The sequence below is a fragment of the Suncus etruscus genome, chromosome 7, assembly GCF_024139225.1.
Source record: "Suncus etruscus isolate mSunEtr1 chromosome 7, mSunEtr1.pri.cur, whole genome shotgun sequence".
Classification (NCBI taxonomy): domain Eukaryota; kingdom Metazoa; phylum Chordata; class Mammalia; order Eulipotyphla; family Soricidae; genus Suncus; species Suncus etruscus.
Window position 1 is genome coordinate 22879241 of NC_064854.1, and position 26766 is coordinate 22906006.

The 26766-nt window shown below is 38.0% G+C and overlaps 1 protein-coding gene across 1 annotated transcript in view; it reads right to left on the bottom strand.

Moving 5' to 3' along the window:
- Positions 1 to 26766, bottom strand: part of CUBN (cubilin) — a 253967-nt gene that overhangs the window by 209250 nt on the left and 17951 nt on the right. Inside the window, exons 9-17 of the mRNA XM_049777740.1 lie at positions 25255 to 25386; positions 24102 to 24197; positions 21032 to 21150; positions 19960 to 20146; positions 18676 to 18788; positions 14950 to 15184; positions 10898 to 11079; positions 8081 to 8243; positions 6756 to 6943 (exon numbers count right to left, since the gene is read on the bottom strand). Coding sequence (XP_049633697.1) covers positions 6756 to 6943; positions 8081 to 8243; positions 10898 to 11079; positions 14950 to 15184; positions 18676 to 18788; positions 19960 to 20146; positions 21032 to 21150; positions 24102 to 24197; positions 25255 to 25386 — 1415 coding nt within the window. The remainder of the gene's footprint in view (positions 1 to 6755; positions 6944 to 8080; positions 8244 to 10897; positions 11080 to 14949; positions 15185 to 18675; positions 18789 to 19959; positions 20147 to 21031; positions 21151 to 24101; positions 24198 to 25254; positions 25387 to 26766) is intronic.

Consider the following 26766-nt stretch of genomic DNA (forward strand, 5'->3'; position numbering starts at 1 on the left):
CTGTGTACTTCTTTAATGTCCATTTTAATACTATTCCCCTGGCACAGAGCCTGGCCCTCCAGTTGTTTGACCAACTTCAGGTAACAGAGAGATGAATGAATTAAGAATTTCATACTGAGGACAAAAGCTCCACTTCCTCATGATAGAGGAGGAAAGGAGGCTCATATGTATTAAGCAGCATGCCTTTAGGGTCAGAAAGCTGTTTCCAGCCCTTTCCTCTCTTTGTCCAAGTTGGCAGCATTCTTGTGTGATGCTCTTTTTAGCCATTTCTTGATCCCTGATCTCCTTCTCACCATGTCTGTGGGCCATTGACTACCATAGCATAGTGACTCCTAGGAAGGAAGGACGTGTTCTATTTGTTCTTTACAAGCTCCTAGGAGTTTTGCCATCTCAGTCTTTTTTCATGGAATCCAAGAACAACCTATAGTGTTCCTGGACCATAGCAGAGACCTATGTTATCATTTCATTGGAAAAGCAGAATGGACAAGCAATGTGTGTGGATGCAAGAGAGCAAAGAACATGATGCTTCTATTCTCTGCCCAAATCCAAAGTACATGTGCAAGGATTACAGTATAGACAAATCCCCCACTTTTGGACCACATCCAGTGATGTCCACTCAGGGATTCCCTGACTCTGCACTCAGGAACTACTCCTGGAAGGTTTAGGGAATAATTTGAAATGCTGGAGATTGAATCTGGGTTGACCATGTGCAAGGCAAGTGTCCTACCCACACTACCATTGCTCCAGCCCCTCACCTCATTTTAAAGTTACTAGACAGTTCTCTGAACTGAAATTAATTTCAAAAGTTCTTAGCTGAAAACATTCTTCAGCCTGTTTTTGTATGTTTTCTTGCTTACCACATTGGCATTCTGTCATCTGGCTTGAAAATGAGGACAGTCAAAGGTGGTTCACTGTCATGAGACTCAGACCTCTTTGATGGCTTGAGGGAAGGTAATGCAATGCTCAGAAATCATAAACTAGAAAGAACAAGCTCTAAACTAAAGCTGTGTCGCCTCAGTGCCCAACAGGTAGTAAATGGCAATCCTCAGTGAAAATTATTTTATCTGAGAGTCAGTCAGTGGGAAGTGAGTGAAGTGAGTGGGGAGCAGGTGGGAGAAAAGAAGGATAAAGTGGTAAAAAGCTGGAAGAGTCAGACTTTCAGGGTTCTGGCTTGCTGGGCTCTTCCTCTTGACAGATTTTTAAAGTTCTTCCTTCCAAATTCTAAATATTTCAACTGGAAGTAGAACTTTATCATGTCTCCATAGCATTTTCTTTCATTTTATTTATAGAACCCAATGGTTATTTTGGGGTTTAAAAGATGTACAAGTATTTAGACAATTTTAAAAAAGTATCAATAATTTCTATCAGCTTATATTTTGAAGAGCTGCATGTACAAAATCTGCTTTATCAGTTTACTTAGGGTTTGGTTTACAGGTCTGAAATAAGACTCATCTGTTAATCTGCTAAGCAATGAAACAAGAAGAACAGATATACTCTCTGGATTTCAGAAATAATCTTAATACTTAAGTGTCTTTAACTACCCTATTTTCTCCATTACTGTTTTTTTTTTTTTTGAGTCTAGGAAAAAACTGACTCACTAGAAATTCCTGTTCCTCCAGAAGGTCCCTCTCTTTCCTTTTCTCTATCAATATCTCTTCATACATTTCCCTGTACTCCTCAAAGACTTAAATGGCAGGCAGATGACAGAAGACTGAACATTTGTCAGGAGATTGGTGGGGTAGACATATTCTATTCATTTCCCTTCATATGCCATTTCTACCCCATGGTCTTGACACCATTTAGTCTTCTGAAATTACTACTCACTCTATTACTTACATTCTCTGGGATGGAAAATTAAACTTTCATGTCACGGGTACCCTCCATTCAGAATTCGGAGGGCTGAAATCACTTATGAAATGCTAACGAAAAGTGCTGCTTCTTATTCTGAACATAGGCTGCTGCCATATTCACTGAACTGTTCTAGAGCATTGAAATTCATGAATAAAGAGTTGATCTGTTCTTGTTGTGCACATTCTTTCATTGCCTGCTTCATCCATCGTTCGTGAACTGTGTGCATTTTTGGAAGCAGAAAATTTAATAGATAGGGATATACACATCTATGAATTAATAATTCATGGGTGTTAAAAAAGGAAAAGAAAGATATGCTAAGTGGACCCTGGCAATATTATCTTTTGCAGTTAAATTTTATTCTCAACTGAATGTTTATGAAGCTCTACTGATCAAAAAAGAAACTTTTCAACACCAACTCACTGTGAAAGAGAGATATTAGGAAACGGTGTTTGACTCTTTATTCACAAGAATATTCACATAGCAAAAAGGCATCTAAAACCACATAATAATTTCTGATCAGCATCAAAAGAGGTACATCTATTCACATGCAAAACATAATTCCGGAACTAAAGCAATAGTACATGCATAGGACACTTGCTTTACACATGGCCTGGATTCAATCCATGCATTTAATATGGTCCCCTGAGCCCACCAGGGATGATCACTGATGCCTGAGTGAAGAGCCAAGAAAAAACCCTAAGCACTGCCAGGTGTGAACAAAAATTTAAAAAAAAAATTCTAATTAAAAAAATTCCTATTAGCACATACCACCCTTCTCTTGAATACCTTTTCATTCTTTCCAAAATTTTGGGTGGTCCCTCTGACATAAAAAAAAAATAGTAAATTGAAAGTGCCAAGCACTGCTATACCTAAAATACCACCATTCTTTTTTTATTTTTATTTTTTGGTTCAAAATTTCACTTTTCAGAAATAATTTTTAAAATGATTTAGGAACTAAAATACTGAGTCATAATACTGTTATTTGAATTTTAGCCCAGTACATTTTTCTTCCATGCTCAGTCTGTAGAATATAAAGAAAAGTTGATGTACTTTTCCCTATTTTATGTAAATAAAAAAAAATCACAAGACATAGAGAGGACTCAATGGCAAAAACTTTTATATATCAATGATTGTATTAGATTTCCATTAGGTACATCTGAGAACTTTTCTGACCTCATTCAAGTTTGACCTTTGTGACCTCCATTTCCTCATTCGTTCAATTAAGGATTTAGAGGCAACGACTTCTGAGACTTTGCTAGTGCTCAAATTCTACAAATCAATCAGCTGAATTCCTTTAGAATAGCCAAGGGTAGAAATGGGGGAATCTATTCAATTATTCAAATCACTGCCCTTCTGGTAATGGAGTTCTTCTATTTGTTTCTTCAACCAACCCTTTTCGGAATCTCAAACTCCATCCTGTTTCTGCGAATTTGGGAAAAGCAGGCAATGGAATATTGGCTTGAAACTGTGCCATGCTTTCAATTCTCCTGGCTTCTTTTATCTTTAAGGCCTTTGATTCATCTTCAGAAAGGTCACAGGAATCAAGTGTAAGAACTAAAGCCTCTAGATCAAGAATTGTCCAAGGTTATGCTGACATTAAATGATTGAACTAACGTAAGAATGTAGATGAATTAACTCCAGTCCCATTCTGGCTACAAAACTTCTGGTATTTTGTTCTACAAAGTCAAATCTTTCACCACCAGTTTCGTGATATTCTTTCTGATAACTTTTCAAAACCATTCCATGGAGTCACTTGACTGACAATTCCATTATAGTAGTACCTTTTTTGTTTTGTTTTGCTTGGGAGCTATACTAATAGTCAGGACTTCCTCCTGGTTCTGAGCTCAAGGGTCACTCCCAGCAAAGTTCAGAGGATCATATGTGTGGTGCCAGGGATTGAACCCAGGTAGGTTGCCTGCTCCCATTACTATGCACCTTAAAGCCAGATAATTTGCTTTACTTGTTTGAACCAGTAGAAACATTGTCACAAAATTTATAGAAAATTACATACATTTCCCTCAAAATTAGAATGACAATTTTACCTGCCTGCAAAAAAATCGTTAGGCCTGGTTGCTTGTTCTATTCCTATGACCAGGGAGCCAGGTGTGGAGTTGGGAAATTCACTGGTGTTCCCTTCCTAGAGTAGGTGAACCCTGACTTAGAGTCATAACTGAGGCTTGGATGTTCTTTTGTGCATATCACAGAACAACCCGAACTACCCAAGTCAAGTCCTAACTCATCTGTGTCCAAGACTTATAACAAAGGACACGTTAAACTTTCTGGGATTTTGTTTTTTTTATTATAAAAATAGGAATAATCATGCTGTTTAATTTTAATAATAATGATGAATCTGTAATGAATTATTTTATGTAAAGCACATACCATGCTCCACAGGCAGAAGAAAGAGAAAAATTGTTATTTACAAAATTTATTATAATATTTTAAAGTCTGAAAGTCACCTGGATTGGAGTTTATACTAAATATGAGCTATTTCTACTAGTCACAAAAAAAATAAAGTGATCAAAATTAGATATTTTGTTAAAATTATCTTATAAAAATGTGATGTAAATTCTGAGAGACTTTAGAAAACATAAATGAATATATATTTGGGAAATGTATTCCCCGAATACAAATATATTCCCCAAACCATCTGAGATTAAAAAATATTTATCAGAACTTAACAAGAAAAATACATCTAACCCCATCAAAAAATGGAGAGAAAAAAATGAATAGACAATTTCTCAAAGAAGAAATTCAAATAGACAAAAAGCACATAAAAAATGCTCTACATCACTAATCACTAGGGAGATGCAAATCAAAATAACAAAGAGGTACCATCTTACACCACAGAAACTGGCACACATCACAAAGAAGAAGATCAGTGCTTGTGGGGTAGTGGGGAGAAAGGAACTCTCATTCACTGCTGGTGGGAATGCCATCTAGTCCAACCTCTATGGAAAATGATATGGAGATTCCTCAAAAAACTGGAGATTGAGCTCCCATATGATCCAGCTATACCACTCTTAGGGATATACCCTAGGAACACAAAAACACAATACAAAGATGCTTTCTGCACATCTATATTCATTGAAGCACTGTTTACAATAGCCAGATGCCCGACAACAGATGAGTGGCTGAAGAAACTGTGGTACATATATACAAAATGGAATACTATGCAGCCATTAGGAGAGATGAAGTCATGAAATTTTCCTATACATGGATGGACATGGAAACTATTATGTTGAGTGAAATGAGTCAGAGGGAGAAAGACACAGAAAATCTCACTCATCTATGAGATTTAAGAAAAATAAAAGATATCATTGTAATAATTTAACAGTAAGCCCCTCTCAACTACCACCTACCATGGTTGTGTTGCAGATGAGAATTGTGGTTTTAGAACTATTGGTTGAGAAGGCATGATAATATTATTATTATTATTATTATTACAATAGAGATGAGGACTGGAAGGACCTGCTCATGATATGAAGCATACTACAAAGTGAGTGCAATTAGAAGAATAAGTACACTAACAACTATTATGACAATGGTAGTGAGTGAGAGAAATAGAATGCCTGTCTCAAACATAGGCTGGGGGGGTGGGGGAGATGGGGAGAGATGGGGGCATCGGTGGTGGGAAGTTTGCTCTGGTGAAGGAGAGTGTTCTTTAAAAGTTTTTTTGAATCTTTGAATTAAAAATGATTTAACTGTAGCTAAATCCATATTGTCTACTAAAATTCCATCATTTCATACTTCAAATGAAGATCTTCTTCAAAAGAAGATCCAGAGGTGAGTTTTTTTAAACTGGAAAAACAAATCCTGTAACTTAGATGAACAAACAAAATTATAATTGTGTCTATGAGTTTTTATAAAATGATCATATCCTACAAAAATTACTTTGGGACTTGACCAATAATTAACAGGAATGCTGACTGTTCAAACCAATTCTGCATTTTTTTGTGTCGGAAATTCTCCTCTTTACAATCATTTCACATATTTAAATCAGTTTTCAGAAAGCACATAAGCAGGACTAACAGAAAAATAAATAAATAAATAAGTATAAACAAAATAACTTTAATATTAGTATAAACAAACTAACTTCCTAATAAGAGTTTTTCAGTGCTTCCATTTAGCTTTATTCCTTAACTTCTCTCCCCTGGTGAACTCCTCCTTCTCTGGGTAAAGTGAGATACAATTTCCAATATGACGTGGAGGAGCCCTGAGCACTGTTGGATATGGGCCCAAAGAAAACAAAATTATGGGGGCCGGGCAGTGGCGCTAGAGGTAAGGTGCCTGCCTTGCCTGCGCTAGCCTTGGATGGACCGCGGTTCGATCCCCCGGTGTCCCATATGGTCCCCCAAGCCAGGAGTGACTTCTGAGCGCATAGCCAGGAGTAACCCCTGAGCGTCACGGGTGTGACCCCAAAAAAAAAAAAAAGAAAACAAAATTATCCTGGATAATTCCAGAAATTTGTGTTCTCTCAGCAGATCCCACTGCTATATTTGTTCACTTTCGCTTTCATTATTAGGGTTCAGTTTGGTGATCACATTTGAGTTTGATTGAGAGATCCTAGTCTGAGTTCTCACATCTGTCCTTTCTTATACCCAGTCTCACCACCTATCTGTCTCTAGACTTGAGCTCTTTCATGCCCTCTCAACTAACAGTTCTAAAACCACTACAATTCTCACCTGTAACGCAATCATGGCAGGGGGTGGGGATGGGGGAAGTGGGGGGGAGTCGAGTGGGAGTTACTGCTAAAGCATTTGCTGGGCCTAATAGCCCTGGTTCAGTAGATCTCTAGTAAGTTGCAGAATGACCACAGCCAGGGATGGTACTGCTGCTGGTCCAACAGCTATTGAAAGACCCACATGGATACCATCAAAGTACCAGTGAATCATGTGAGTTACCTCGAGGTGACACTGAGAAGCACCAGGTTGGCTCTCCAGTTCCACCTGGGTGAAGTTGATCTGTACTTTTTCTCCTGGGGGCTGATTGATAATATAGATGCACTGTCTGTTTTGAGTGAATGGTCCAGGCAGATCCAGAGAGAGAAGACCCTCTGGGTCACTGTAATTCCCTCCACAATGCAGATCACCTGGGGAAAGCAGGGGAGAGAAAGGGGAGAGAAAGAAATGATCATGTTTGGTCATCGCTCTGATTCCCAAGTATCAGAATCAATTCTTAAAAATTTACAAACGGGGAGCCCAAGTGATAATACAGCATAGAGGGCATTTGCCTTGCATCTGACAAACAGGAGTTCAATCCCCAGCATCCCATATGGTTCCCTGAACACCGCCAGGAGTTATTCCTGAGTGCAGAGTTAAGTTCTGAATACCGCTAGGTATGGCCCAAACAACAACAACAACATTAACAAAAATTTACTATCATACACAAACACATAAAAAAAAATGGGATATCCATTTTCTCTACCCTGAGAGCAGCAGGCTTATACTTCTGTAAGATTTACTTGTGATTGTTTGTGGGCCATCCACATAGCACCTAAAGATAAAGCTATTGAGATATGTGATCTGACAGCCAGACTAACTGGTACAAATTGCTTTTTAAGTGTATTTATGCTATGCACATTCCAAAAAGATTTGAGGCAGTGGATAAAATACCGGTAGCCAGCGAAATCTGTAGCTAGAAGGAGGAATGTGATTAGAAGAATAATGAATACAGAACAGTTTTCATGATGCAAATGGGGAAGCCACTATGTGCAGAGATGGATTAATGCTGCACATATTACAGAACAGCAGTAGATCTGGCTGGAAGACAAAGTGAATCAGGAGACAGCAGTGAAAAGATACTTGCTAGTTTTCTCCCTACTAAAACCCCAAAGGCAATTTTCTTCTTATGTGAAGTCTCATCACCCGGATAAGAATTCACCCAGGAACAAAGTTCTCTGCAGTTCTCAAATGAAAAATAAAACATAAAGTATTTTATTGTTTTTGCTTGTTTTAAAGTTTCAGTGCCCACTCAAGGCAGAAGAGCTATCAATATCTGACCTATCTTAGGAGAGATATGCATTATAATGTAGATCCTTTAAATCAGGGTGTAAGGAGCATTAGCAACAGAACATAGGAGTAAGAAAAAACCTACAGCTATGACAAATGATACCTATGGACTAGTGACTCTCCTGGAAAGTAAGTCATGTGCACTCAATGTCAAGTGGTGATAAGTGCAGCTTTGTTCTTTGTATTGATAGGAAATTCCCAAGCAGGAGGTGACTTACTTGGTGATGTTAAATAGGTGATGTGGAAGCCAAGGTCATTAATCTGGCTGTCAGAATGGAAATGGACTCTGGCGAAGGGTCCCGGAGTTTGAAGTGGAGGCACAGAGAGGGTGGTACAGAATTTCCCCAAGACAAGATCTTGCTGCAAGGGACCATCTCGAATCTACAGGACAGGAACAGACAGATGGTCACTGTCTCAGTGGCAAGAGAGAGAGCACAGGAGATAAGGCTTTGCCTTGCATGTGGCCAAACTCATTTCAATTCCCAGTATCACATATGGATCTTCACACACCACAAGACACAGGAAGAGACCGTAGGCACCACTTGGTGAGAGCCACACAACCCCAACAACAAATAAAGCAAAATCAATGTCTTCACAATAAAAGGCAGAAGAGCTATTAAAATCTGACCTATCTTTGGAGAGATGCTGTTTCTCTTCTGAAGATGCTGTTTCTCTGTTGATTATAAAATTTGAGTTAAAAATATTTTTATCGGGCTAAAGCAATAGCACAGCCTTTCAGTGACATGTTTGGGGTTACCTGATTGAGGGGGTCAGTTAAGGGAGGTCTCTTCTCCCCTCATCCCTGATACCTTATCTTCAGTCTGAATTTCAGATGTAGGCTCATGCATACCTTGAATTACTTTCCCCATGATGCTTCTAATCTTACTGTTCTATATCCAAAGCCTCCAATCATTGTTTCTGAAATGTGGAATTTCCCCATGATCAAGAAGAAAATGAAGAGATACAGAATAAGTAAATAGATGAGAGAGTTTCAGTCACATCAATTGACTCACAACTTGCTCTAGTTGTCAAGACGGTCAGTAGCAGAGATGACACAAATTCAGAGTGGGAGCAGTAGAAAGTTTAGGGCCAGGGTGAGGCGGAAAGGGCTGGAGAGAAAACTTGGTATGAAGAGACTCAAGCCAATTCCCAACTCCTCATGGTCCCCCAAGCGCTACCAGGCATGATCCCCTCCAAAAGTGAATGAAAAAAGGTTTCATGAATTGAAGAACTAAAACTCTTCTATTTTTATTTCTCTTAAAATTATTTTTGTAAAAAAACAAAACAAAACAAACAAAAAAAAAAACAGGAAAGGGGCCAGAGAGATAGCATAGAGGTGAGGCGTTTGCCTTGCATGCAGAAGGTTGGTGGTTCAAACCCTGGATCCCATATGGTCCCCCGAGCTTGCCAGGAGTGATTTCTGAGAGTAGAGCCAGGACTAATCCCTGAGCACTGCCGGGTGTGACCCAAAAACCAAAAAAAAAAAAAAAAAAAAAAAAAAAGAAAAGGAAAAACCCCCCAAAAATTATTTTTGTGTTTTGTTTTGTTTATTTGTTTTTTCTATTTAAAAATACCCAGTGAATTTAAACAATAGTAAAAGAGAGAAAGAGGAATAAAGACCATATAGCACACATAAAATACAAATTTACAAGCCAGTAGGTTGAACAGTAATTAAATACCATGATACTGTTGACATGACCTTTGACCTTCTTTAAATCATTGTTTTGCAGCCTGTTAAAATAATCATGTTCCTCTTTGTATAAATATGCTGCAATTGAAAAGTCTGTGGCATTGAACAAGACAGTATCAATGAACCAAATACTGTTTGAAAGTAGCCAAAGCAGGCAGCTCAAATTATTTTTTCCATTGGCAAAATTTTTGTAAGGAAGCATTACTTTATTCCTGAATTTAAATGGTTTCACCCACTATTTCAATTTGTTGAGAAACTAGATGTATAGCAATATTTTTTGCACGGATGATGCTTTCTGTTATCTGCATATACAGACAAAAATATAGGAATAAAAAATGCTTCAAAATTTAATTTGATGGACTTTCTTGAAGTCTTTTTCACCTTAATGTTCATATTTAAAAGATTATCCTTGGAGCAGAGAAAGCTCCGGGGCTGAGTGCATGTTTTACATGCTGGAAACCTGGTCTGATCCAATGACCCCTAAGCACTGCTGGGATCAATCCTCAAACACAGAGACAGGAGTAGCCCCTGAGCCATGCTGGGTGTGACTTAAAAAACTAACTAAATGAATGAATAAATGAATGAATAAAGATGTTTTTGCTGAAATTCCTAGGGAGAAGTAGACATTCCCAGAGGTTTCTGATCCATTACAGCTGCTAAATTACTAATGACATGACTTTAAAGAATCTTGTTTGACAGGCGTCTCTTCCCCCCTTATAAATAATTCCATCATATTCCACTCTCTAATGGACTCAGAAAAGCCTATCATTATCACCTCTTAGCACTACTACAAAGGGTACTAAGATCCCTGTTAACAGGACTGGAATAACATGGAACTCAGTGGAGAGCAACATTTTTATAGGTTTATAGCATTTGAATATCAAAAGACCTTCTCCCTTCCTATTTACTAAAAATACTATATTAATGGTAGATAGAAAGAATACAAGCCCTTTCCTCAATGTGTTAATGTGTCTGTCGCGATGAATATTTTTTAACATTATATCTAGACAGGCATTTTTCTTTTTTGAAAAGTCATGGTCAACTCGTAAAACACTAAGTTTACCACAGCAAACAATTAAACCCATGTTGGAAAATTTACTTCACTAATTCTGTTATTTCTGTTGTCGGAGGTGGGGCTTCCTGGAAATATCAGGGAAAGGCTTGAAATGATCTGTTTTCCAGAAGCAAGACGTTGACAGAATGGGCAACAGGGTGTTAACAAGACTTATACATTGGCTGCCTCCAAGAAACTCAGCCAACTCTTGCTGAATACATTATGATCATTTATGGGCATCCCCGGATGATGACCCATTGAGGTAAATTCTCTCTCCATGCAACCGCTCACCTCGAGATAATCTTTGCTGCAATCATCCTGGTGTTCCAGACTCAAGGTTCCAAAAGTAAATGTTATCAGCATGCCAGGAGGAGTTATGATATTCCAAACGCAATCTCTTCCTGGGGGGTAGTTTCCAGGATAGCCCGGAGATTTGATGGAACCATAAGTACCAGTCAGTAAATCTCCACACTCTAAAATGAGAAGAAAATAGAAAGAACTTGACATTTGGATAAGTGGACACAACTCATATAAAATTAGCATCACCCTTGCCAGGAGAAGTCAAGATTTATTTAAATGACTGAGTCTTTTGGGACACCCTTTAAATTAAACAAGAGTTTAAGTTTTCGGGTTTGATAGTGACAAATCCAGAAGTGTCAATGGTTGAAACAAATGAATAGCCCAAGCATGGAGCTCGGTGCTTATCAGTGATTATATAGAGATAGGATTGAAAACATTGAGTTGAACTGTATGAGGATGACTAATAGGAACATAGTTTCATTCTTTTTCCTTTGAAGAAGATAAATTTTATATATTAACTCTTAAAAAATGCAGGAACCCAAGGGCCAGTGCAATAGCTCAAGTGATAAAATACATGTCTGGCTGTACCTCACGTTCCTGATTATTCAGTACCACTAAGTGTGAGCCAAATACTGACCCATCAGGACCCCACTGTGAGACTGGGCACCACTGAGGGTCTGGGAGTGACCTCTATATAAAATAAACCTGAAGCTCCATAGATGCATTACATTTCAGAAAAACAGAATCACTTAAAATATCACAAAATAGCATATATTTTGAAAAAAAATCACAGATGTAAAATAATTGGATATTAAATCTAGTGCAAAGATAAACTAAAAGAGAGTTCAATATATATTACATTTATGGAATGGCAGGGTCAATATCTTTAAAAAATGATTTTTCCCCAATTCGATCATTGAGTCAAAGTAATACCAACAATATCCCAGCAGACTGTTGAGAAAAATTAGTAAGCTGATTCTAAAATGAACAGGCAACTGTAGAGGATCTAGCATATGTTACTAACAACTGAGATGGTTAAGATTTCAAGCTTTAATCATTAATCTAATTTAGCAGAAGGATAGATAAATAGAATAATTAAAAGATGAGATATTTTAGAGACAGATTTATCAATGAATAAATGTGATTCTTATTATACAATTCCACATTGCATTTTTGTTCTGTTCTGAACCATACCTGTTGGCATTTGGGAACTACTCAAGGATCTCGTGGGGTCAAAGTTCACTCTTGACAGCACTTGGGAGACCAAACAGTGCAGGGGATTGAACCCAGGCATCTATGCATGTGTTCAGCCATTTGGCTATTTCTCTGACCCTCAAAACAACTTTAAATGTTAAAATTTTTTATAGTAAAATGTGACCAAAGCAGGGCACTATAAACAGAGAATTAGCTATGATAAAGTAATTTTTTTTTAATTTGGTGAAGGAAATCAAGGAACACTAAGTGAGGAAGTGGGAAGGGGGTCTCACCAACACTCTGCAGCCATTCATCGAGCAAACTTCTACAAAGGCTATTTAGAAATTTCATGAGAAGCCCACCCATTAAGTCTAAGATTTATTATCTCTGTATACTGAATTAAATTCAAATGCGTTGTGGATTTGTTTGACTTAGAAATAAATTGGGTGCAAAGACATATAAAGTATTGCTATATCTTAACAAGAAAAAAATCTAACCCCATCCAAAATTGAGGAGAAGAAAATGGAAACATTTACTTAAAGAAGAAATACAGATGGCCAAAAGGCACATCAAAAACTGTTCCACATCACTAATCACGAGGGAGATTCAAATAAAAACAACAATACATTGGTATTATGTCACACTACAGAGACTGACACACATCACAAAGAACTCAAGAACAACAAGTGCTGGTACAGATGCAGGGAGAAAGCCACTCTCATTCACTGCTGGTGGGAACACCGTTTAGTCCAGAAAATAATATGAAAATTCCTCAAAAAAGAAATGGAAACTGAGCTTTCATATGAGCCAGCAATACCACTTCTAGGAATATACCCCAAGAACTCAAAAACACAATACAAAAATGCCCTCTGCACTCATATGTTTCTAGAAGAACTATTTACAATAGCCAGATACTGGAAACAACCCAAGTGTCCAACAACAAATGAGTGGCAAAAAAATAAAATAAAATATAAATAATTGGGATGGGTAAATAAAAAGGTGACATTAGGATAGTGGTAGATGCAATTGGATAGCCACTTGCAAAAAATTGAACTTAGATCCCCAGCTAACATCATGTACGAAGGCAAAATCTAAATGGATTAAAGACCTCGATATCAGACCCAAAACCATAAGATATATAGAACAACACATAGGCAAAACACTCCAGGACATTGAGACTACAGGCATCTTCAAGGAGGAAACTGCACTCTCCAAGCAAGTGAAAGCAGAGATTAACAAATGGGAATATAGTAAGTTGAGAAGCTTCTGCACCTCAAAGAAATTAGTGCCCAGGATACAAGTGCCACCCACTGAGTGGGAGAAACTATTCACCCAATACCCATCAGATAAGGGGCTAATCTCCAAAATATACAAGGCACTGACAGAACTTTACAAGAAAAAACATCTAATCCCATCAAAAAATGGGGAGAAGAAATGAACAGACACTTTGACAAAGAAGAAATACACATGGCCAAAAGACACATGAAAAAATGCTCCACATCACTAATCATCAGGGAGATTCAAATCAAAACAACAATGAGGTACCATCTCATCTCACACCACAGAGAATGGCACACATCACAAAGAATGAGAATAAACAGTGTTGGCGGGGATGTGGAGAGAAAGGAACCCTTATCCACTGCTGGTGGGAATGCCGTCTAGTTCAACCTTTATGGAAAGCAATATGGAGATTCCTCCAAAACCTGGAAATCGAGCTCCCATACGATCCAGCTATATCCTCCTAGGAATATACCCTAGGAACACAAAAATACAATACAAAAATCCCTTACTTACACCTATATTCATTGCAGCACTATTTACCATAGCCAGACCCTGGAAACACCCAAGATGCCCTTCAACAGATGAATGGCTAAAGAAACTGTGGTACATATACACAATGGAATATTATGCAGCTGTCAGGAGAGATGAAGTCATGAAATTTTCCTATACATGGATGTACACGGAATCTATTATGCTGAGTGAAATAAGTCAGAGAGAGAGAGAGTGGTCTCACTCATCTATGGGTTTTAAGAAAAATGAAAGACATTCTTGCAATAATAACTTTCAGACACAAAAGAGAAAAGAGCTGGAAGTGCCAGCTCACCTCAGGAAGCTCACCACAAAGAGTGATGAGTTTAGTTAGAGAAATAACTACATTTTGAACTGTCCTAATAATGAGAATGTATGAGGGAAATGGAGAGCCTGTTTAGAGTACAGGTGGGGGTTGGGTGGGGAGGAGGGAGACTTGGGACATTGGTGATGGGAATGTTGCTCTGGTGATGGGTGGTGTTCTTTACATGAATGAAACCCAAACACAATCATGTATGTAATCAAGGTGTTTAAATAAACTAAAATTAAAAAAAAAGGATAGTGGTAGATGGTCTCATATATTTTAGTGATGCAGAGATGCAATAACTATGTACATCAATATCATAAAAGTTAACACTAGTATAACCATGTTACCTGTGTTAAAATGCAAATAAATTACATTGATTATTTTTAATAGTTAAAGAGCTTTATAATAGAAAAATATAAAGAGGGGACCAAGGAAATGATTTGAAGGTCAGGATTACATGCTTGCATACATGAGTCAAAGAAGCCCCATGATTGTCTAGGAGTGACTCCTGTACTAATGGGTGTGGTCCCAAATATTAGGACTGACTGGGGATGTGACTTGTCTGAGACCAGCTGCTGCACAACAAATAAAAACTTGGATTTTTATCATTATCAATACACTAGATGACTAGAGCTCTAAGCATCTAATGTCTGGTCTATCAAAATTCTCACCAAGGCCAAGAAACTCAGTCATCTCAAGTTGTTTTTTTGTCATTCTCCACACTGGTTCTTACCTGGAGGCTGTGTCTCCCACCGTACAGTAAAGCCTCTCCCATTTCTTAAATGCTCAGAATAGAAGTGGAAGTAGAGAGCATGGTCGCTGCTGAGGAGGCTCTGGGGGAGTTCGGAGCCACAGAACCTTCCCAGCTGGAAGGCTGCCGAGGACTCCCCGTCATGGACCTGAAGAAACTCGTGTGGACAGTTGGTCACAGATTCCAACTGGAAAAAGGTGAAAGTAATCCGCAGCACCTGAAAAATAAAAGCCACCCGTGTCAGATTCCACTTGTGGGTTCATTCTAAAGTACCTTCCTCAAATGATGCAAGTGGTTCAGCCAACTATACAGGTCAGCTCTTGTATACTGGCTTATCGTATCCTGCATATTGTATCTTGTTTTATATTGTATACGGTTCTTATTGTATCCTGTACTTCATCTTGTTGTATCTGTATACTATATCTTATATCCTATATACTGCATTTTTTTTTTGGTTTTTGGGTCACACCCGGCGGTGTTCAGGGGTTACTCCTGGCTGTCTGCTCAGAAATAGCTCCTGGCAGGCACGGGGGACCATATGGGACATAGGGATTCGAACCAACCACCTTTGGTCCTGGATTGGCTGCTTGCAAGGCAAACACCGCTGTGCTATCTCTCCGGGCCCCTATATATTGCATCTTATAGCCTGTATACTGTGTTTATATCTTGTTGCATCTGTATACTATATCTTATTATAGCCTATATACTGGCTATCTAAGATGGCTTCTATTAAAAAGTACTCCTAACTTCAACTAATATCAAATTATATTAAAATTTTAACCTTAACTAAAGACATTTTAACAGCTTCCCTGAGGTATATCATTAAGACACAGAGAATGCATCTATGTCATGTATAGAATTTGAAAAGTCTGAGCACTATTGTATGATCAACACATAGAACATACGCTAATACAGAGCTAACATGGTAGAGACAACAAAAGTCATAGCTTCCTTTGAGTCTTTCTTTCATTGCATGTTTGTGTGGGCATTTGGGAAATCATGTAAAGTCTACCCTCTCAACAAAGTCTGAAGTAACCAATATTTTATTATTTGTATGACATGGTCAATATATCCTAAAACTTATTCATCTAGGATCAGTGGGATTTTATACCCATTGAGTCACCAGTCAATGGAATAATAAAATAGATTGACCTACATATCACTATAGTATGTGTTAAACAAAGACACTTTAAATGATAGTTGGCAATGCTTCTAATCCAGTGAAACCCATTGGGCATTTGAATAGATGGCATGGAATTAAATTTAAAAGACTTTCAGTTCACAATCCTAATGGCCTAAGTTACATGTGGAGTGTAGCAGACACATTTATGTTCATCTCTTATCGCCAAATGCTGATTTTTTTTTTATGGCCTCTAAAGCTCTCAACAGGACACTGATATTCAAACCAGATACCTCTAGTGAAGATGTGAAAAAGTTGATAAGCCTTAGTGGTTGAATGGTTGAATACCATTAAAAAATGAGGAGGACATTTGCATTAAAAAAGCATTAAAAATGCTGGAGCAATAGTACAGTGAGTAGAATGTTTGCCTTGAATTCAGTCCACCCACGTTTAATCTCTGGCATCCCATATGGTACCCAAGCACCACTAAGAGGAATTCCTGAATTTGGATGCAGAAGTAACCCCTGAGGATTGCTGAGTGCAGCCTCAAAATTCAAAAGAATAATAAATTAATTAAATTACATAAAATAAAAATGAAGGGGAAAGTAACTGTAAGAGTGTTGAACTGTTGAAGGGATGGGTGTTGGAACATTGTATGACTAAAAGTCAACCAACCATCAACTACTTTTTAACCCTGTATCTCATGTCATGATGAGTCCATTTTTAAAAAGTGTTGAGCATGTCAGTAGGACAGAGTACAGAAATGTCCATGAGATAAATGTTAGAAAGCCCAGACTTAAATGTTTGTAATAGTAAAGATTAAAAAGTAAAATATAGAAGATTCTGTACTGACCTCATTTTAAACAGCCCCAAACCAGGACTGTTTTGAGATAGCACAGTGTGTAGAGGGTTTGCTTTACACACAGCTAATTGGGCTTAGTCCCTGGTACCCCATTTGGTCCCCTGAGCCTCACCAGGAATGACTCCTGGGCACAAAGTCATGAGTAAACCCTGAGAACTGTTGGGTATGGCCACATTTTTTTAATAGTTCAACAACAAAATGGAGGTTTTTTAATTTAATTTCTATTATGATATAAAACCACAATCACATTCTAATAAAAAAAACCTATGCAGGATAATTTTGAAATATGCTGGATATTTTTAAGATCTGTAACCTAGGATTACATCATTTTTCTCTTGAAGAAATTTCAATGAAAATCAAATAAATGTGGATGAACTGAACTCTCCTTGCAATTTCCAGTATATTGTATAGATTTTGGTGGAGATAAGAACATATAAAATTGCAATAACAAGCAAAACAACATGGATTTTCTTACAAATTGGAAAGAATGGCATTAAAACCTTTTCACAAAATAATATTTCCTAAAAGAAAGATGGTTACAATGTCAGGAAAGGGAACTCATGAAAATTAAATGCAAGGAAGGAAATTCCCATAACATACCCAGTGGGAAACTGATTTTGTAGCTTATTTTACTGTGGCATTAGCAGGACCAAATATTCCTCCTTTTTCAAAGGGGAAAAATTGTTTTCCAACCTTGTACAATGACCTCAGTGACATGCATTTGCTGGGAAATGTTAACAGAATTTCAGGGGAAAATGTTATCTATTCTAAGCATGCAACTTTATTTTAATGAGCCCAGGAGCTGGCTGAGAAGTAAATATTGGTGTAAGTCTAAGTAATTCATGTTGGGGAGAGGCACTGAAAATCTCAGGTTTTGATGCTAACATGGAGAATGTTAGCCAGTGGATGACAGGAGTTAGCTAGGCTGAATTCAAGTCAATATATGTCACAAGCCATCTACCATTGGACAAATGTCCATGTGCTTGAGATTCTATTTCCTCATATGTACAGCCAGAATAATTCTTATAGTCCAGGATTATGAGAGTTTAAATAAATGGACATAAAGCAATTATCCAGAATATGGATAAGAAAGCATTTTAAGTAGGGGATCCATTTTTTATAATAATGTAACATTAAGTGACCCATTAAGTGACCATCATGACACACTATGGTTTGGGTGACAAGGTAACTTGAAAAAATCGGGGCTGCAGAGATGCTACAGTAGAGCAGGAAAGCTTACATGTGGCCAACACAAGTTTGATCCCCTGACACCACCAGGAACCCCTGACTACAGAGCCAGAAGTAAGCTCTGAGCATCACCAGGTATGGCTGCAAATTGAATAAATATTTTCATAAAAAAATAAATTAAAAATAGGCAGCAAGAGTTGCTGATATTAAACAAAGCAAGGACAGTGTCACAAGACTTAACTTGGGGATTCAGGATTTAAATTCCAGTTGCAGAGTGTGTCTCAAAACTGCCTGACATCTCTTCATTTCTACCAGTTTAGGACACTGAATTTCTCATTTCCAAGAACCAGTATAAGGGCACAGAAAAGTGAGTGACAAAAGCAAATATAACAAAGATACTTGCTCACCAGCTCACCAAAGCTAGTGACACTGTGTGCTCACTGAGGACTGAATGATCTTTATGTGCTCTATCTGTCACATGTAAACATGTTACATATTCATGTGAAATGCATGCGTGGCCAAGAGCGCCTGGATTTACCTTTCCTTCCTCGGTGCGAACAACCCAGAAGCAGCTAACGTCATGAACATAACCCACTTCAGGGCTCCTGTAGCTGAAGCTTCCATTCATCCCTGAGAGTGACCCTCCACAAACTGAAAAAAAAAAGAGAGAGAGAGAGAGAGAGAGAGAGAGAGAGAGAGAGAGAATGAGAGAGAAGATGAATTCTGCCTTCCAGAGACTCCCAGCAAAGAAAGATTAAAAAAAAAAAAAAAAAAACACGGCCAAGCCTGCAGCTAAAATATTTAGCCAAGTCTGAGTAAATCCAGTTGAGGAGCAAAGCCACGTCTCTTCTTCAAGTTTCCTTCTACAGACATAGACCCAGAGACCCAGGTCCCGCTTCCTCTTCCAGTCAGGGCTTCTCTCCTTCACCTGGAACTTCCAGGCCTCTCTGTACCATCTCTGATGCCCTTTCTATCTACCTCTATCACACCCACCTCACACACCATTCAGGTCTTGGCTTTTCATTGTCCTTTCCTTCATTTTATCTCCTCAAATGAAAAAAGTATCAAATAACATGTGGGGGCAGTAATTATTGTTCTAAAGATACAACATGGTCTTAACAAATGTACTGATCCAGAATCAGAAAAAAAGTGAGGGGTAGAGGAATCAGTAGAGGCTTCATGGAGGAAACGGAGTGGACATTCTCTCAGAGATAGGCCCATTTGGATGGAAAGTAAAAAAAAAAATCTTGAGGATGCTTGGAGAGAGACACATCTCAAATGAAATGACATCAGATGGACTCAGGAGGTGGCCCATAGAATTATAGGAAGAAAATATGTTCAACTTGAATGAGAGAATTTCTAGGGAAGTAGTGAAAATTAAAGTCTGACAGGCAAGGTGAGAGTTGGTTATAAAAGGTCATTGAAAATTGTTCCAGACTATATTTAATGGGCAATGAGCAGTCACTTATTGTCTACGGCAGCAGACTGACCTAATTACTTATCGTATCTATGGAAATTAAAAGGTGGCTATAAGAAAGCTCTCCCTTGGAAAAATGCAAAGGGCAATGCATAGCATATTTTATTTTCAATTTGGACATAATGAAAATGGAAAATACTAATTTAATTCTCCCTTTGTGGAAAGATTCTTCAGGCTTAAACTGAGATCCATAAATATTTACCTACTGAATTCCATTTGTCCTGTCATTTCTGCAAGGAAAGATATAGCTGTAAGCATTTGGATGACTGCAGAAGAAAATAAGTTCTATCAAAGAATTTGTGGTGAGGCCTATTAAATAATGATGCAACCAGACTGTGATCGTACCTTGCTGGGGAGTCTGACAGAAAGTTCCAGTCCAGAAACGTGTGCATTCACAACTAAAGCCATTAGTTCCATCAACACAGGTCCCCCCATTCAAACAGGGGTTGCTCAGGCACTCGTTGATGTTTTCTGTGCAATTCACACCAGCCCAGCCTGGATAGCACTTACAGATATAACCAGACACTGTTTCCTAAGGAAAAAAACAAGTAACTCCATGAAACAAGCAACAGACAAACTTGAATCAACCCACTCAATAAAGGCACACAGTTCTGTGAGCTCCATATAGAAATTGTGGAACCTTGGGGTGGGTCGGCAAAAATAAATAAATAAATAAATAAATAAATAAATAAATAAATAAATAAATAAATTGTGGAACCTTAAGTATCTTTCAGTAGCTTTATTTATATGCATTAAAAAGTGATTGCTGGGGCCGGAGAGAAAGCATGGAGGTAAGGCGTTTGCCTTTCATGCAGAAGGACGGTGGTTCAAATCCCGGCATCCCATATGGTCCCCTGTGCCTGCCAGGGACTATTTCTGAGCCTAGAGCCAGAAGTAACCCTTGAGCACTGCCGAATGTGACTCAAAAACAAACCAAAAAAGTGATTGCTAAGCACAAAATGTTAGATTTGGGAGATCAAACTGTAGGCTTTGGGGATTGAAGACAGTACAGTGGATAGGACACTTGTCTTGTATGTATCTGCCCCAGGTTCAATCCCCAGCATCTTAAATGGCCCCTTGAGCTTACCAGGAATGATTTCTGAACATACAGTAGGGAATAAGCCTACTATGTAGCGAATGAGCATAACTAGATGTGAACGCCCCATTCCCCCCCCCCCAAAAAAAAAGACTGTAGGTTTTGTTTCGCTGGTTTAAAACTCACTGAGGAAATTTTTAGCTCATTGGTTCTTTGTGGAACTAGTTACTATTTATCTTTTATCTGAGAGTTGTAGACAGTTCCATATCTTCAACTTGAATTATTACTTAAAATCCATGAGTTACAGAAAATGCCTGTACTAGGATGAAACTGAAAGCACTCCCAAGTTGTCTGTATCCTAGGGAAGAGCAAAGAACTCACGGTGCATTGTCCATGTAAACAGGGATGACTTAGGCAAAGGTCACTGAGCTTCAGGCATCCATTGGGCCCATAACCATTTCCGGTATATCCAGGGGGACAGGTGCAAAGAGGTAAGGAACCTGTTCAGAAATGGAAACAGAAGCACAAATGTAGGCATCCTAAGGTCAAACCCAGCCAAGAAAGTCAGGCTCTGTTGTCTAGATAAGGAATTGCCCAAGTGAAGTCAGCATTCCCTGGAAGCAGCTAAGTCATGACAAGAAAAGATAATATTAGAACCTTATTTTTTCTACTTTTTAATCTTCAGAGCAGAAAAGGCATTTAATATTTTCAATCTTATTTAATGGTTGGCACTTGCTGTCTTGGGCCTTATGTGTGACCTTACACTGCACGCAAAGGTGAAAGACATCATCAGGGATTCGTTTCTCATCATGGAGAAGTTGGCAGAGTTGAGAAGACTTCTTACTATTCCCTTGCAACCTGCTATACATATTTCATGTTTTAATCCTCTTAATAGCATTAATCCTCTTCATCCTCCAAGTAGGAGAATTAAAATTCCCATTTACAGTTTAAACAAAAAAAGCAGAGATAAAAATTGCTTGACACATCGGGCTAGAGAGACAGTAGAGTTGGGGAGGGTTCTTGCTTTACACACACTCGATTCAGACTGGATATGGCCCCTGAATTCCTGTGAGGAGTGATCTCTGAGAACAAAATCAGGAGTAATCCCTGAGCACAAAGCCAGAAGTAATCCCGGAGCACTTTCTGTGTGTGGCTCAGTAACCAACCAAATAAAAATAAATAAAAATATTAAAATTGACACACAAGTAAAATACAACCAATACAACAACAACTAAGGGGAAATTCACCTTTAGAAGTCTTTTTCTAGAATACGTAGTCCTGTCACTCCAACATGCTCTATCACTTAATAAACATTTAAATAGCCACAAGTACGTGGGTGCATCATGTACAGAAATATATATCAGATGAATGATATACCATTTATTTATGATAGAAACTGAAATATATATACAACATTCTTATATATTTATGCACATGGAACATGTTAATAAAAATTTAAATGGTACTTCAAAATAGCAAGTGATATATTCAGTAAATAAAATTATATAAACAAAATACATATAATTAGACCCTCCATTTAGAAAAATATATCAAGTCAGACTATTTAATGGCACAGGAAAAAAATAAACCATGCAATTATAAAAGCGTATTACTTGATTATGTTTGGAGTTTGGATGAAAGACCCACATCAGTATAACTCAAAGAAGAATCATATCAAAGGAAAGTCCCTTCCTTCCTCCTCCCTCAATCCCCCCTCCCTCCCTCCCTTTCTTCCTCCCTCCCTCCCTTCCTTCTTTTTTCCCTCTCTCCCTCCCTCTCTCTTTCTTTCTTTCTTTCTTTCTCTCCTTCCTTCCTTCCTACTTTCCTTCCTTCTTTCCTCCTTCCTTCCTTTCTTAATTTCTTCCTTCCTTCCTTCCTTCCTTCCTTCCTTCCTTCCTTCTCTCTCTCTTTCTTTCTTCTTTCTCTCTTTCTTTCTTTCTTCTTTCTTTCTTTCTTTCTTTCTTTCCTTCCTTCCTTCCTTCCTTCCTTCCTTCCTTCCTTCCTTCCTTCCTTCCTTTCTTTCTTTCTTTCTTTCTTTCTTTCTTTCTTTCTTTCTTTCTTTCTTTCTTTCTTTCTCTCTCTCTCTTTCTTTCTTTCTTGCTTTCTTTCTGTCTTTCTTTCTTTCTTTCTTCTTTTCTTTTTTGTTTTTCGGTCACACCCAGCAATACTCAGGGGTTACTCCTGGCTCCAGGCTCAGAAATCGCTCCTGTCAGGCTTGTGGGACCATATGGGATGCCGGGATTTGAACCAATGACCTTCTGCATGAAAGGCAAATGTCTTACCTCCATGTTATCTCTCTGGTCCCGACTTATTTTCTTTATACATCAAAATCTTCTAAACTGAAAACTACCACACACACAAAATTTTAAAACCAAACATATTCCAATGAAAACCAAAAACAGTTGATATGCTAATATCCTTCATTCGTAATAGAACTTCCAAAAAAAAGAACAGATGGAGAAAGAAGAAAATCATCAGTAAAAATGTGAAAAGTGGGGCTGGTGTGATAGTACAATGGTAGTGCATTTGCCTTGCATGCAGCAAACCCAGGTTCAATCCCCAGCATTTCATATGCCAGGAGTGATTCCTGAGTGCAGAGCCAGGAGTAATACCTGAGTACTGCTAGCTGTGGCCCAAAAACAAACAAACAAACAAACAAAAAATGTGAAAAGTATTCTACCTTAGCAGTCAACAATACAATAACCATAAAATGTTTTTCCAATAAAGTTGACCAAGAAGAAAGGTAAGAATAGTGTTCATTACTTAAAAGGGTGCCATAAATTCAAACACTATGGCATGTATATACATTTCCAGAAGAAATTTTCACTATATATGCATATATATATATACATCCTTTTTATTTTAAGAATCTTCTTTTATCATCTTTGCAGATACAACTGCCCAATATCCAATTTTCTCTTCTTTAATAGTGAACTCCTTCTTTTATCTGTATGTATGAGTGCCTAAACACATACTCCTTTCTCAACTTTACTTGTAGCCAAGGTTAAGCTGTACAGCTCAGTGGCCTAGAAGAAGGGAAAAGATCCTGCTTCCTTCTACCTCCTTTCTCCTTCCTGCTTCTTGGAACACACTCATGAATTAGTTATCTAACTAGTACATTTAAAAATTCAAATTTAGAGTTTTATAGCAGGGATTCATTTTCAATTTGAAGATCAAAATCAGGATCTTGCTAAGGAAGGTTTTACTTCAAAACTGTTTACATTTTTAAACAGTTTACTTAAAAGATTCCAAATTCGGGTCCAAGTGATAGTACGGTAGGTAGGGTGCTTGCCTAGTATGTGGCCAACTCAGGTTTGATCCTGAGAAAATAGAGTCCTTGAGCACTACCAGGAATGATTCCTGAGCAAAGAGACAGGAGTAAGCACTAAGCACAGTCTGGTGCGGCCACCAAACCATCAAACAAATCAACCCCACCAGAAGGCTGTCATACCAAGCACTGAAGAGCAGGATGCCTGTGGATGGCAGCCTCCATTGTTTACTGAACAGAGGTCAATCAGGGTGCAGACTCTTCCATTGCCCTGGTACCCTGAGCGAAACAAGATCAACACAGACATTATAAGATCACAGGCAAAGAAAAGTTCCAATGCCCTAAGTCAGACAGGCTACACACCCTCCATCAGAAGCAGTACAGAAAATTCATATAAGGTGCCATGTCAAAAACATCCCATCACTGAGAAAAGGAACATCAAGAATTAGAAATTTGATTTGGATAGCAACATTCTGGATTGCTCTAAAAAGTTACCTAAACCAAATAGAGAGAGAGAGAAAGTTGAAACGTCTCACTGCAAATCAACAGTTAGTGTCACTTAGTGACATTTAATCTACACTTAATGTTGACACTAAGGAAGTTAACTTATTTTTTTTAAACTCCAGCGATATGAGATACTCTAAGAACTGAATTAGTTCAATTCAAAATCTGGTTTTCATTCATAAATATACAGTAAGGTTGATCCTTAATGTTGCCTGAACTCTTGAGCAGTAAGGTCTATTCGGATTAGAGAATGGCAATAATGACTTGTTTCCAGAAGAAAAACACATGTTTTTATTCCCCACAAGTAATCCTGCTATTTAGTTAAGCTTTATATGTAAAACATGAACATATTATGTTAATAAATTATTTCTTCTAACAGTGAAACAATAGATTTTGTGTCCAGAGAGAAAAAAATCAATCCTGTACTCTAGGTTATTTTACTAGTTACAAAAGCTTATGGTTTCCTATTGCTACTCAAAATAATTTCTTGGGGGGGGGGGCTAGATCAATAGTACAGTGGGTAGGATGTTTGCTTTGCAAGCAACCAACCTGGGTTTGATTCCCATATGTTCCCCCAAGCACCACCAGGAATAATTCCTGAGTGCAGAGCCAGGAATTACCCCCCAAGCACTGCCAGGTGTAACCCCCAAACCAAACCAAAACAAAATAATAATAATTTTCTTTCTTATTACACAGCTATACGTATAAGCTCTCCGTGAACAACACCTTCTTACACTGTTTGGTGCTAAATATTAGAGATAATATTTAAGAAAGACCCTGTTTCAAAAGCATGTTCAGTTAATAGTGCTAGGAAGAATTGTGGGCACAGCACCTGGTGGGCATGACCCACAGTGGTAAGATCCCTCAGTATTCACACACTCAACCATTGGGGCCATGGAGCAGCCACCATTATTGATCGCACATTCATCGATATCTTGGCAATTGTATCCATTTCCTTGCCAGCCTAGAAAAAAGAACAAGAGTTGGAAGTGGGTTCTACAAAACAAATGAACCAAGGCAAAATTCAAATAGTTCAAAATCTGTTTTTAATCTGCCCCCACTCAAGGAATTATAGATTAAAATGAGATCTAGGAGACCAGAATGATGTTACAGCAGGCAGGGTGCTTTCCTTGCATGCAGCTGACCTGGGTTCCATTACTAGCATCCCATATAGTACCCTGAGCCTTGCCAAGAGTGATGATCCCTGGGTGTAGGCCAGGAATAAGCTTCTCTGGATGTTGACCCAAAAATAAAATAAAATAAGATCTATGCTATCTGTCCAATTGGCAATAAATAAATAAAAAAATTCTTAGAACTGAATTCTAGGATGAGGTGAGCCAGTGAAGTACCTTTATATACCACTGGCAAAAAAGATAAGAGCATAATTTATTTGGAAAAGGAGGTCCAGTAGCATTTACTTAAAAAAAAATTTAAAGACATTCTGTTGGATTAACAATTCCTCTTCTAGAGCTTTTTCTATAGAGATAAAAGTGTTGGTATAGTAAACATCAATAAGATGTCTTATAGTACAGAAGGATGGAAAATTCTCAGTGATTAATATATCATGATTCATCTATGCTATTGAATAATATAGCAAAATACAAATTGATAGAATGTTGTTGTGTTTTGTTTGTTTCTTTTGTTTGTTTTTGGGCCACCCCGTGACGCTCAGAAGTTACTCCTAGTTATGCGCTCAGAAATTGCTCCTGGATTGGGGGACCATATGGGATGCTGGAGGATCAAATTGCGGTCTGTCCCAGGCTAGCGTGGGCAAGGCAGATGCCTTACCGCTTGTGTCACTGCTCGGGTCCCAAATTGATAGAATTTTCAAAGACTGAAGATAAAGAAAAGGAATATAATTGTACTGAAGATGTTTGTTTCATTCCATTGCTATAGTGAGTTTGTAATTTCAACTGTTAAAATTATAGAAATCATGTTTATTATATGAACACAGTTTGTGGACCGCTCCTAGAAGTACTGAGGCTGTTTCCAGAGGTGTTAAAGGGACTAAGCAATGCAGTGTCACAAATCTAACCCAATATCTCACACAGGTAAGGCAAGTGCGCCACCACTTAGCCACATTCATGTTCTTGAAAATATTTTACTCTTGGATCTAAGTAGCCTCCCCTGGTAATAATCTCTCTAGAAAAATATATTGATTCATGAAAAGATCAGGAGCAGAGCAAAATGTTGGCAAGAAATATGCTCAAATATGAATAGTGGTTTTATGAAATATGAATTAATTCTATGAATTAATAGTTATATGAATTAATAGTGGTGATATGACCACATGGGTTGTTCTAGGTTTCGGTTACATATTTTAATTGCTTTATATTTTATAAGA